Source organism: Vigna unguiculata, chromosome 6 (assembly GCF_004118075.2).
Source record: "Vigna unguiculata cultivar IT97K-499-35 chromosome 6, ASM411807v1, whole genome shotgun sequence".
Taxonomy (NCBI): Eukaryota; Viridiplantae; Streptophyta; class Magnoliopsida; order Fabales; family Fabaceae; genus Vigna; species Vigna unguiculata.
The window spans coordinates 19,227,476-19,239,139 of record NC_040284.1 but is presented as its reverse complement, the minus strand read 5'-3'; the positions used below and the strand labels follow the sequence as shown (position 1 = coordinate 19,239,139).

General features: G+C 35.0%; 2 protein-coding genes across 3 annotated transcripts; one reads left to right on the top strand and one right to left on the bottom strand.

The window, feature by feature from the left end:
- The first annotated feature begins 837 nt into the window (after window positions 1-837).
- On the top strand, window positions 838-6,189 carry LOC114186985 (nudix hydrolase 2-like). 2 transcript variants are annotated; one of them, XM_028075080.1, is made up of 9 exons: window positions 838-1,548; window positions 2,376-2,567; window positions 2,926-2,991; window positions 3,359-3,496; window positions 3,631-3,708; window positions 3,801-3,851; window positions 3,955-3,989; window positions 4,085-4,193; window positions 4,521-6,189. In XM_028075080.1, the coding sequence occupies exons 1-9, from the start codon at window positions 1,453-1,455 to the stop codon at window positions 4,713-4,715; spliced, it is 960 nt and encodes a 319-aa protein (XP_027930881.1). In that variant the 5' UTR covers window positions 838-1,452; the 3' UTR covers window positions 4,716-6,189. The 2 variants fall into 2 exon arrangements, with proteins under 2 accessions (XP_027930881.1, XP_027930882.1); XM_028075081.1 differs by lacking the exon at window positions 838-1,548 and adding an exon at window positions 1,572-1,735 and having other exon boundaries at window positions 2,371-2,567.
- Window positions 6,190-9,143: 2,954 nt separating this feature from the next.
- Window positions 9,144-10,790, bottom strand: LOC114188913 (fasciclin-like arabinogalactan protein 1). Its single transcript, XM_028077582.1, has one exon. It carries the CDS (start codon window positions 10,686-10,688, stop codon window positions 9,432-9,434), a length of 1,257 nt encoding a protein of 418 aa, XP_027933383.1. The 5' UTR covers window positions 10,689-10,790; the 3' UTR covers window positions 9,144-9,431.
- Between the last annotated feature and the right edge of the window lie 874 nt (window positions 10,791-11,664).

Genomic DNA, 11,664 nt, shown 5'->3' with positions numbered 1-11,664 from the left:
AGTAAATTTAGTTTTTTCTAAAATAACAAATTTAAACGAAATGCCCCAAAATATAAATTTTACAAAAATTAATTTCTTACAAAAACAATTTCAATTTCATAAGTCTAAATAAAAAATTAAAATTATACGAAATTTTTTAATAATTATTCCATGAATAATATTTCTTTCACTAATAATTTTTTTATCACCTCAATTTAAAAAGAAATACTAAAATAAAATTTATTAATAATAGCGTAAAGAGATATTGTAGTCAAATATTATAATATTTATATCCATCTATTAGTTAATGTTAATGGATAATCAAATATTCAAATGTAATGCGGGCCATGTGAGCTAACCAGCATAAAAAACGTAAGTTGAGATGAGTATTTTGGTTTGATGGCATGTTCCGGCCCGTCTCGCATAATCTGTTGTCTATGGACATGTATTTGGCTTGCAAAATTTAATAACATGTTGCGTGTGTTTTTTTTAAACTTGATCATTCGTTTTTTTATTTATTTTTGTTAATTTATCCAAGAGTAACTCGTTCATTCGTGTCATTAAAAAATAGTTCTTTTATTTATGTTTCTTCTTTATTTCAGTCCGGTTCAAAATTATTTATATTTTTAATAAAATAATACTTCAAAAAATTATAAATTATATAATTATAAATATTACTTATTTTAATAAACGATCTATAAAAACTATGTTTTATAGTAATTTAACTAATAAAAGGAAAGTTATTAAAACTTATACCAGCAAACAAATATATCGGTTACGGAATTTTTTTTCCATCCCTAATCTGGTTTATTGGGCTATATCAGAAGTAGGGTATCAAGAAACTTTAACAGTTCTAGTTCTACAGATAATAAAATTTGCATCTCGGAAAAACAAGAGAGTTAACTTCAGATCTATGTATGCAAATTATGGGACATGTGTGGTGTCCAAAAAGGTGTTCAACACGCGTTATTCTACAGAAGTTTCGGTGCTTAATGCTTAATGTTTGATTCATTCTAGTATTAGCATTTTATAATATGCTTACACGATCAGAGTTTGTTAGTCTTCCACCTTGACCTGCTGCGTTTTGAGGGTACATTCCTGCGCATATAAACAAGAGCAGGAACAGTATTTGGAGGACAAAACAGTCTCTTGAAGGGTCAACGAGTCTTCTAAGTGAGGTTTGAACTCTGAAAGCAATCTTGCCAGAAAAAAAGTGTATAGAGGGATAGCATTTTCAAAATCACATGTTTAAGAAAAGGGTAATCTGGTGAAAGAGTTCACATAGGGTCAATGGTCTTCTGAGGCTTGAACCACGAACACGGACTTGTTGAAAAAAATATATATGAACAGAGGGATAGATGTAACATTTTCAAAAGTCATGTGCTTCTGAGTTAAACTTGTTCATACTGCTGCTGCAAAGAGTTGCTGATGACTACTACTATACTACTACTCTGACCAGTGACCAAGTTTATAATGTGGGCGGCTACTAATGAATTCAAGACATGGCAAAGCCTTGGATCACAAAAGGGTGCAGTGGAAACACGTCACCACGCACTTATGAAACTCAGAGTAAGCGTGTTGTTATAAATTGCAACCTCATTACTTGTAATCTCCAAGTTCCACTAGCTAGTGCTCTCTCTCTTTGTGTTTGTTCCCTGTGGCTGTGGTCCCCTTTTGTTCACTTCTAAACTTTTTAGCCTTTTGAATCCTCAAGTTTTCAGTTAATCTTCATCCTCTTTTTGAGTTTGTTCTCAAGGTAATCTTCTTTGGTGTGGTTCTTCTTGGTCACACTGCTGTGTGCTAGCTGGTTCTAGTTATCTGTGGAACTTGTTTGTGCCAAGGCCATCTTGGCTTTGGTGTGGTGTGGTGTGGTGTTGTGTTTTCTCAGACTGAATATGATTCAGTTGAGACTTAAGAGTTTTCTAGAATCTGCCATTTTTTGTGTTTTTTTAAGTGAGAACTTCTAGTATTTTGTCACATGAAGTATGCAGATTCTGTGATGGATTTTTAGAATTAGCAGACTCAGTTGAACCATCTTGAATTGAAACCAATTTTAAGCACTGATTTGAATATAGTATGTTTGTTATTTGGAACTTTCAAAACAAAAGTTGAAACTGTTTCAGTGGTTTGGATAAAGAGTGATTCTATTGTTCATTTTATGATTCATGGATTCACAATCTTGCCACCAAAAGTTTTACTGTTAAGCTTAGGTGGAGCCCCTTATGCAGTTGCGCAAGTTTGTGAGTTTTAGACAATGTACAACTTTGTGATTCAACAATTTTGGTGCTATATCCAGAATCTAGATGCTGCATAAGTGTTCAACTTTTCAAAATTCTTATTTTATCAGAACTTCCTTTTGGACTTTTACAATTTTTTTTATGTATTGTGCAGTTTAGTCCATGTCAGTCTCAGCCAGTCCAACGCCACTATTAGGGGATCGACTGTGTGAGAATGGATATGAATGTGTTAAAATTCTCCCAGCCACCAATGATGCACATGGAGGAGTCATTGTGGACTTAAAGGAGCCTATGGACTCCGAACTTTTTGCTACTTTGCTTAGATCTTCACTTTTACATTGGAAAAAACAGGTGAAAGTTTATCCATTTTGTAATACCTATTTCCACTTGCAATAGTTGGCCACTTTCTCTCTTTAGTTGCAATAGGTAGTTTATGCACATGGTTGTGTGATATCATATGTTTGACAAAAAGAGCACCTCTTTACACAAGTCAAAATTTGAAGCCAATGTAGTTCTTCTAAGGGATTCTGTTCACCATACACCTCAAAACCGACCATTAAATAATATGCAGACACACGCTTCAACTCAAGATGAATCTTCTCTTTGGATGAATGCTTTTATCCAAAAGAAGACAAAAACAAAAACAAACCATACTTTTCTAAGTCCTCATTAATGCTACACTTTTCAAAGTCCTCATTAATGCTTTCAGGGTAAAGATGGCGTTTGGATCAAGTTACCAATCGAGCTTGTTAATCTAGTTGAAACTGCTGTTAAGGTAATTTCCCCCCTATTTTCTTAAAGTTGTGTTGTAAACTATTTTTAGCATGGTTCTTCAACATGCATACAACAGCTCAGGTTCAGTACTAATAAAAACTTGTGATAATAATGTAAAATAGGACAAACCTTAACAAAATTATAGCCATGATCTAATATTCTCTATTCTCTTACCTGCAATGCATTGTGAGTGTTAGTCTTATGTAGCCCACTTCATATTCAAAGCATCTTCTGTTAAAATTTGACATTTGGGGTAGCTACTAGACTAAGGTGTAAGATTACCACATCAATTTCTATTTGTGTTAATCTAAGGAAATTGATTGAAATCTTGATATTGATGATTCATAATAATTTGGTGATACTGGCAGGAGGGTTTTTGGTACCACCATGCAGAACCAAACTATCTAATGCTAGTTTACTGGATTCCCAAAACTGGCTGCACAATACCTCCAAATGCTTCCCATTGTGTAGGAGTTGGCGCTATTGTCTTGAATGACAAGAAAGAGGTCTGAAACAAGAACAAAGAATGATTATGCAGATCATCTTTTTTGTTACAAATAACCAACCTTGTTCCATGCTAGCATTCTATTCCTTTGTTTTTTGTTTGTTACCTTTGTTTTGGGATGTGGTGGGGTTGTAGGTGCTTGTGGTTCAGGAAAAAAGAGGTGGATTCCATGGCATTGGTGTTTGGAAAATACCCACTGGAGTGGTTGATGCAGTATGCACACTTTTAAAGACAAATTCCATCTATTCTTCAAAATAATGTACTATTCTGTCAGCAAAAATTGAAACTTGGATTCTTACCTGCAGGGTGAGGAGATTTTTGAAGCAGCTATCAGAGAAGTGAAAGAAGAGACAGGAGTAAGTATTAGAGAACAAAATGGCATTCCTACATGTTGTACAATGTAAGTATCATTTTACTTTAGTCATGTCTTTTATTTTGGTCTGTTTTGTTCTTGTTCAGATTGATACAGAATTCATGGAAGTACTAGCATTCAGGTATGAATCTTCTTCTAATTTGGAAACAAAACTCTTGTTAATACCTGTTTAGTCTTGTTAATATACTTGTTAATTCTCATGTTTATGATTTTCAGACACACACACAATTCATTCTTTGGAAAATCAGATCTATCTTTTGTTTGCATGCTGCGTCCTCTTTCTTTTGACATCAAAAAGCAAGATCTGGAAATTGAAGCAGCTCAGGTACTTCTGTTTTACTGTGTCAAATCATGTCTTTTTTCTTCTGTTTTTATATCATAAACACCTCAAACAAAAGAAAAACAACTTTTGAACAACCACTTTACTTGTTCAAACATCATATTCATATGACCACTATCTACGTAATAAACATGTTCAAACATTCATTTATGAACATACTCCATTGTGTTCCAATACAAACACTAACTTTCCACAACATTGACATAGGTATTAGATGTTTACCTCATCACCCTAGTGCAATTATGAGCATATTTGAATGTGTATACTTGGTGCTAAAATTTTCTTTGATGTGTTTTGAATTTTGTGCCAAAGTGGATGCCATTCGAGGAATTTGCTGACCAACCATTCAATCAGATGCACGAACCCTTCAAGTACATGATAGAATTATGCTTGGCAAAGGTGGAAAATGGCTATGATGGATTCTCTCCGAGGCCTGTCTCATCATATTTCGTGGAGGAGTTGAATTGTCTGTATTTGAACAGCCATGACCTCGACAACACTTCTTGAGTTTTCCAAATCAACCTTTGTCATTCGTAAAACTTGATTTTGATGTTTCTTTCTTGTAAAACATGTTGGAATTCCTGCATTACCATTTTCTAATTATTGAATTAAATTTTCATCATTAAGATTAATGCTGTTTAACTGTTGAATTTAGTTGTTTGAACTTGAATGTGTTTCATCTGATGCTTAAATGAAGAGTCTCTGTTCTTGTCTGATGATTATTACATTGTTGTCTTTTTCGAACCTGTGTTTGTTTGTGCCTTCGTTCTTCAATCCATAATTCGGGCAACACTGTGAACAATTCAAGCAAATGGAAAAGGGTTTCTTTTTACATGTTTTTGAATTGCAAATCAACACGTGAAAATCGCTCAAGAATATGTTGAATTTTGGAGAATTGTTTAGTTCAGTTTCTTTGGTTTATATAATATAACCCGTTTTCAGGATCTGATTTTTGTTCTTTTGGTTGTGCTGTGTCCATTGTATAGAGCGAGAGAGTGTAGACACATGTGAGTTCATTTTGGGTCCAGTTTGGTTAATTCTGGGGCCAAACAAATTACTGTAGGCTATTTCTTTCTACACCCCCACAGTTTTCATGTGGGTTAAAAGTCCAAACTTCCACCTTGCTGCTATCATCCCTTGTGTAGGAGTTACTGCATTGAAACAAAAACTTACAAAGAGTTGAAAAGGAAAAGAGAACAATTTCAGAATTTGTCTGCATTGAGAGTGATGGAAGCTTATTCCAATTTGTTTACTACTTCCATATCATAATGACAAATGTTCTGCTATGTGGCATCAATCTGGTATGCAAAAGGGTGACAAATCTAGAACCTCATGTATATCTGAACTTGGTATATGAAGAAAAAACTCAGCTTTTCAAAATCTTCTAAACCTTTCTCTGGTTGTAAGGGAAAACAATTTACTCAAATATGTTTTCAACAAAGTTTCTTTCAATTCTTATTACCCTTTGCTTATATCTATCCAATCATGGCTTTAAAGCTTCAGGAGATGATGTTACTGAATCACCAATAACATGTTTGAATTGCTCCAAATGTGAAGAAGAGCCTTGTCAAGAACAACCCTCACCACCACCACCACCACCTTATGGTTACTCTATATATGGAGCACCACCTCCTCCAAAAGAGAAAAAACCTAGCAAGTGTCCTCCTCCTCCTCCTCCTGCTGCAGATGTTGAGTGCTGCACTCCTGCAGCTCCTTTTTCTCCTCCAAATCCCTACACTCCTGTGCCCTATGGTGAAGGCCAACGCTCTGCTTCAATGTTTCTGCAAGTTCTTGTGCCACTCATGATGCTTTTTTCCTCCTTTATTTTTCTCTTCTGATTTTCGTTGCTCTTCATTTGTTTATCATATGTATGCAGTATTACATATATGTCAATTCCTATATAAATTGTGCTGTGATGTTCAACGTTTTGATGCAGCTCCAGATTTGTTCAAAGTTCAATAAGCATCTAGTTTTGTTTCAATTGTGGTATAAATGTGGCAGATTGGGATACATTAACGCAAATACTTAAAATCTTTAATGAACTTCAATGTTGTGACAGAAGGTGTGTATATATATCTTGAAAACACTCTTAACATGTGGATTTAAGTCTAACGTTTCTAATTGAGATTTACACGTCTATTTATATCCTATAAATTTACTTTATCGCTACTTAACATAGGATTTTTAACACATCTCGCTATAAGACATGTATATTTCAAACTTAGGACTATTAATAGGTGGTTATTCAAGGGATTCATCAATAACAAATATTGGAATAGATTTTAGATGACTTTAATACTATTTTAAAAAGTAAACTTTAAATTTAATTTAATTTTATAAAATCAGTTTTTAAAAAATGAGATTTGAATTCACTCGTATAATATAAATTAATTTTATTTTTAGTGTAGGAAATTGAAGGTATGTAATTGATGTAATTGTGAGTAGATAGAAGCATGTGTTCCAAACTAATAGCCAAAGTGGCCTGAGGATCCTTGCAAAGTGATAAGTGTTTGAGGGGAAAAAGTTGTGGTCTGTGTTGGTGAATCCGGTAAAAAGGAGAGTAGTTTGTGGGAGAAAGGAAAAGAAAGAAGAACATGATTGTCCTTCAGCAATTAATGTTGGAATGGACCACTTACTCTTTCATAAAATTAACGAGTCCAATTTTAGTATTGTCTTATTAAAATATATTATGTTAATAATTCAAATAAAAATTTAATATGGTCACAATAGTATTTTAAAAATACAACAAAATAACGAAATATAAAAAACTAGCGGAGAATCTAAATTAAAAAATAACCATGCCATCACAAACTCAGTTTATCATTGCTGTACTGCAATAAAAACACGGTTTGTCAAGGGAAATTATCTTCTTTCTCGTATAAGTTGGTTCAACACATAATGCATTCGTCTTGAATGTATTAATATTGACTACAATGAAATCTTAAGTCTATCTAATTCTATAACAAAATATAATTTTGGAGGTGTTTTATAACTATAACAATAATAAAATAAAATACATAATAAAACAATATCTAACTTTAACCTTTTTTTAGTCTAAATAAATTTAAAAATTTTCAATTTGAGTCTTTATTAAATTTTTTTTGTCAGCTTTCAAAAATTTTAAATTTTGTAATTCAGTCGTATTAGATTTTTCATGTGACTGTGTTAACTGGTGGTGTAGATGTTATATTGTCCCGTCAGAATGTTTTAGTGTTCGTCCCATATAATTTTCTAATTTAACAATTTTGTAATTTTATAACTTTTTTTATGAAAAACTCTCTTATCATTTATCCTTTCACATCATATGTCTTCCAAAATAAATAAATAAATAAATATATATATATATAATTAAAACAACAACAAAAAATTAAATTTGAAGTGACTAAAAGTTGTTTAAGAGAACCAAATAAAAGATTATCCGAAAAATAAATTTAATTAATGACAAATTCACACAATAGTCATATTAGTAGACACATCACAATCTATGAACATAATTTTGAGATAAATATACATAATGTTTAATATGTGTTAGAAATTTAAATATGAGTCTAAATTTTAACTAAATGAGAAGATAAAAGACTCATAAGACTTAAGATTTTTATTGAGAATGTGTGCAGGACTTCCACACTCTTTTAAATACTGAGTTCGTCCTTTAATTTTTTCTCTATGATCATCATCCCTGTGAATATCTCTTTTCAGATTCTTCTTGTTTTACTGTTTTCCAATCAAATTTTCGTTTAATGTTATAGCATGAATTGATAATTTAAACTGTAAATATTAATTTATAATATTTTAATTAAATGTATGAATTGTTATAATATACAATGTTTAAGCATTGGACAATAACTTGAGTTGCTTTCCTCACAATGAAGAAATGAGAGACACTGGAGAGACAAGCCCTCAAAAGTTACTGCACATTGTATCATTGGAAAGAAAAAAAAGAAGCAAAGGAAGAATTCACGTTGTGGTGTCTCACTGTCATTTGCACTGCAAAATCCCTTCTCTTTTATATATAGTAGCTCTCATGAGTGAGGACCAGAACTTGCAAAAGGAGTAAAGTGCACCTCTAACTTCCCATTTTAGGCCAACACACACTCAACCTCTCATGTGCTTCCTCACCAACTTTATTAACTCACATTAACCTCTCTTTCTTTTTTCTATTCATTCACTCAATGTCTTCTTCAACACAAGTTTCACAACCCAAACATTCACTTACTTGTTAGGTTTAAGGAAGATTTTCTAAACCCATTTACTCACGAGTTTATGAATCACTTCACAGTGTCAACTTTTGGTAGAGAAATTGAATTGCACCACATAGATTCAACTTTTTGCACAGTACTTACTACGTGTTAGTAAATTCACTGAAATTGCTTACCAATTCAACTGCAACTCGTGAATTTTAAATTGTGATGAGAAGTTTAAATTTGAAACACAACAGCCACAAGCCACTGCTACAACCAATTTAAATGTCGCACCAAACACAATGAAGACAAAAAACATGCATGGCCAAAGATCCACCCTTTGTCCTTCTCCACACAACTTCAATTCTACTCACTATCCAACTACAATTAAAAACCTATACAGCGTTTGGTGTCGGTTTCACTCTTTGCTTCACTCAATCACATCATTTCATCCAATCTTATTAAAAAAAAAAAACTAAAACACTCAAGGTAACAAATTAGTTTAAAAAAAATAGAATTTAACGTCAAATTAAGACATTAAAAAATAAATTTGAAGGAGAAAAAGTCCTCCAGAACTCAACAACACGATTCGATTATTATACATTAAAAAAACTGAATCAATAGCCGAAACGTTCATTAGAAAAACACAAACTCACACCGACATCCCAAATCTTATTTGAAGAAACAGAATTTAACAGTTCAAACATTGATTTATCATGAGAAACAGCCTCCGTTATCATTCCAAACATCTACATTATCGTGAATAAAGCCACCATATATCATCATACTCATTGGACAAAATTAAACGAATGTTTACGTTATAACATTCATAACAATCTATCAATTTCCCATTCTCTCATCGCCAAAATTACAACAATATGGAATACAATAATAATCAAATAAAAATATTAAAACACACACACAAAAAAAAGATAGAAAACAAAGGGGAATCGCTTCGAATCCCCTTATTTCCTACCTTAAAAAACAAAAGAGAAAAAGAAAATCCTAAAAATCCTCTTTTTTTTTTTAAAACAAGGTCACATCACAGCACTAACGGTAACCCCAACACCAAACCCAAGGCAACAATAACATTACCATACCTCCCGCCGCTAACGGCGCCGTTACTGTCGTCAGCGGTGTCATCGGCGGCATCCCCGGGTGAGTCCGCCGGCGAGTCGGAACTCGCGTCCGCAGCAGGTGCATCAGCAGCCTTCTTCTTCTTCTTCCCCTTCTTCGCTGGCGCAGGAGCGTCGGCGGCAGAAGGCTCCGGCGCAGGCGCCGGAGCAAGCGCCTCACCCTTGAACAACTCCTTAGGGAGAAGCACCTTATTGATGGCGAAAACCGCGAGAGGCTGTTCATCGATTAAGGTGTCGGTGATCTTCGCCGTGGTGAGCTTCGTCTTGAGAGTGACCTCTTCGCCGTCGTTTTGTACTGTGAAATCGTATTTGTTAGCTCCGTCGGTGGCCAAGGTGTTCTGAAGTCCATTGTTCGATTTCAGCGTAGCAAGGGATTGGTACACCGGCACGCCGTGGAATTCGAGGAGCGCGAGTTTGCCAGAAGCGGTTAGGTTTTTGAATTTGGGGAGGAACGCTTTGAAGGCGTCGTCGAGGGGGCAGAAAACAGTTAATCCGCCGTCGAGGTTGTCGTTGAAGGTGGAAAGCGCGTCGCTATAGTTAGAAAGAGTGTCGGCGAAGATTTTGCAACCGTGTTTGGACATAATGCTGGTGAGGTTTTGCTGCGTGGGGGCGGGTGCAGGGGCTTCCGCTGCAGCTGAGGGTAGAATCTTGCTGATCTGGATAACGGAGATGTTGTAAGGGATTTCTTCCACGGATTTCACGAAGGTGGAGGTCAGGGTTCCGTCGTTGTTTTCGGCGCCGAATGCGACCTTACCGCCGTGGAGGTCGGTGATGTTGACGAAGCCGGCTGAGCCCGGGGCGGTGCCGGTGGCCTGGTACATGGTGGCGGCGAGGGCTGTGCCGTTCGTGATCTGGTGGAGCTTCTTGGCGCCGAAGTAGTCGAGGAGGACGTGGAGGGAGAGGATGTTTTTGACGGTGTAGATGGAGGGGTGCTTGGAGAGGAGGTCGTCCATGGCGGCGTTGTCGACGGCGCAGACGGTGATGGTGGTTCTTCCGTTGATTTCGGGGGCGAGGTGCGTGAGGGTGAGGTAGTGGTTGAAGGTGGAGAACTCCGGGTGCTGGGCGAGGATGCGCGTGATGTTGTGCGCTTGGGCAAGGGTGGCGAGGAGGAGGAACGCCGCCGCGAGAACCGGCAGCATCGCCGGACGGAGGTGGTGGTGCATTGTGAAGAGTGCGAGAATCTGAGATCTGGCGGCGTCAGAGAACAGAGCGAAGAGTGAAGTGTGAAGAAGAGTGACAGAGGTACTAATAAGAAGAGAAGAGAGAATAGGCCATCGAGTGTCAGATTATTACGGTTTGTGCCATTCTTTGACAAAGTGTAATAACAAACTCTGTCTAATTTTACCAATGTTTTTTTTTTTTCTTTTCAGAAATTATAAATATAACGATTCTCTATAGCATGTGTTTTCTGCAGTCAAAACACTGAAAGATCTGATCCCTAGATTGACTAATGTACAGTACAAATAAAGAAGGTAGAACATAATCAACGGTTCTGATATTTTTCATCAAGAGAAAAGCCTGGAGGAAAGATAGGAAGGATCTATTTTTTATTAGAAAATATATACATATATTACACGTTTTCTTTTTTCTTTTCTCTCACCTTTTTTATGTTCAAAAAATAACAACATATTCGTATGCGGAATTTATTTGTGATTATTGTTTTACGAGTAATAAATTGTGTTTCTAAAAGCTTTCTAATTTTAAATTAATATGTGGAAAAGGTGAATTTGCATGTGTGCGTAGGGAGGTTCTAGAAGATTCTGTTGGATTGGAGTGAAGCAAGAAGCCATGGCAGCATGTCACGCGACTTCAGTCAGCAGGTCTTTCTTTATTCGCTGGAGACAGAATAATATTACTTTTTATGTTTTATTTTGATTATTATTCTTCATCATTAATATTTTTTTAATAGTGTTAATATAAAGACAAAACATTTTAGCTTGTTATTTAAATTTCTATTTACCTTAATTAATATTTTTATACATAAATATATTGTAATTAAATTTTAAAATAAATTATTTACTTCCACAAAGCTTATTAATATTTTGTATCTAATTACCGTAAAAGCATATACAAGGTTTAAAAGTGAAACATATCGTAGAAGAATTAGAACAATAAGTAATAATATAAAATTAAACCGTT